This window comes from Apteryx rowi, unplaced genomic scaffold (genome assembly GCF_003343035.1).
Source record: "Apteryx rowi isolate R43461 unplaced genomic scaffold, aptRow1 scaffold_69, whole genome shotgun sequence".
Taxonomy (NCBI): Eukaryota; Metazoa; Chordata; class Aves; order Apterygiformes; family Apterygidae; genus Apteryx; species Apteryx rowi.
In genome coordinates, this window is record NW_020450971.1 from 2,389,914 (window position 1) to 2,391,119 (window position 1,206).

Consider the following 1,206-nt stretch of genomic DNA (forward strand, 5'->3'; position numbering starts at 1 on the left):
AAAATCATACACGGACTTGGAAAAATAATCAGTGTATCAATAGATAATGTAATCTCTAAAGTAATTTCTATATAAAAATTTTCTTTTTTACAAATGCTTCTTTTTTATGTAGATCCTTGTTTGAAGATACGTACAATATAGAAATTCCTTCTGGAGCAGTGAGGCTCCCTGCAACTTCTGTTTGCAGTAAAATCTTTGGCTTTAGCTCTTTAATTAAAATTGGAGAAAGAAAAGAGAAGGGCGTGGGGGAGAAAAAAAAGTTGTGTCAGAAGTGGGATTCGAACCCACGCCTCCATACGGAGACCAGAATACCCAGCCCTGCGCGGGAAGGCGCGTCACGCCTTGAGTCTGGCGCCTTAGACCACTCGGCCATCCTGACACTGCGAATGCAGTTGCCGCAGGGAGATCCCTATTCCTTTCCCCACGGGCGCCGCCACCACCCCCTACCTGTGTTTCTCAGTCTTTCGGGAGGAGGGTCCACTAAGTTTGTGCACTCTGGCTCGGTCTCCCAGCTACGAGACTTTCTCTGTTCTCGCTGCCTCACAGCGAGAAACTTCTCTTCCTCTGTCACTGCGCCCCCCGAGCGAACTACACTTCCCAAAGGGCTCTGCTCCGCGCCGCCGCGCACGGCGACTTCCGGCGCGGCCATTTTGTTTTTCACTGCTCACCAAGGGTACGAGCACCTCGCCGGCAGCAGCGTTGCGCTCAGCTTGCCAGCATGCTGCCTGTAGCCAGGGCTGCCCTGAACCTTACTGGTAAGCGGGGAGGCTCTCTGGAGCGCGGGGGTGTTGCAGGTGCTTCGTGGTGCCGGCTAGGCAGCTTCCTTGGGGGGGGAGGGTCTCTCCCCTGCCCCCTGCCCTCCTGTCAGGGCTGTCCCTGAGCGGCCCCGGGGGGTTCGTGAGGGCGCCGAGGCGCTGCAGACCCCTCTCCCCTCGGCCGGCCTCTGCTGCTTTTTTCTTTCTGTTCTGCCCCCTGGCTGCCCTTACTCGGCCTGACCTTGGGTTCCCTGCCTTGCTCCTTTTCCCCTTTGATAACAGTTGAAGGCGCACCCAGATCTCGTAACCTGCGGTGGCCCGGTGTGTAACGCCAGGGCAGAGTCACCGCCTGGGGCTTAACCCCGTCCTCTCAGAGCGGCCCTTTCCTGCCCGATTCAGGAGCACCCAGAGGTGCTTTAACCCCGTCCTCTCAGAGCGGCCCTTTCCTGCC

The 1,206-nt window shown here is 56.6% G+C and overlaps 2 protein-coding genes and 1 non-coding gene across 3 annotated transcripts in view; 1 reads left to right on the top strand and 2 right to left on the bottom strand.

Annotated features, from left to right (window-relative positions):
- MAGT1 (magnesium transporter 1) overlaps nucleotides 1–562 on the bottom strand; it is a 14,867-nt gene extending 14,305 nt beyond the window's left edge. The window contains exon 1 of the mRNA XM_026086297.1: nucleotides 448–562. The gene's annotated coding sequence lies outside the window, so the exon portion shown is untranslated. The remainder of the gene's footprint in view (nucleotides 1–447) is intronic.
- Nucleotides 264–379, bottom strand: TRNAL-CAA. Its single transcript has 2 exons — nucleotides 342–379; nucleotides 264–309 (listed from the first exon to the last, which is right to left on the bottom strand). It is a non-coding gene; the product is annotated as a tRNA-Leu (tRNA).
- Nucleotides 563–646: 84 nt separating the features above from the next.
- The window catches only part of LOC112975781 (cytochrome c oxidase subunit 7B, mitochondrial), a 2,897-nt gene continuing 2,337 nt past the window's right edge, over nucleotides 647–1,206 (top strand). The window contains exon 1 of the mRNA XM_026086298.1: nucleotides 647–755. Coding sequence (XP_025942083.1) covers nucleotides 719–755 — 37 coding nt within the window. The 5' untranslated portion in view covers nucleotides 647–718. The remainder of the gene's footprint in view (nucleotides 756–1,206) is intronic.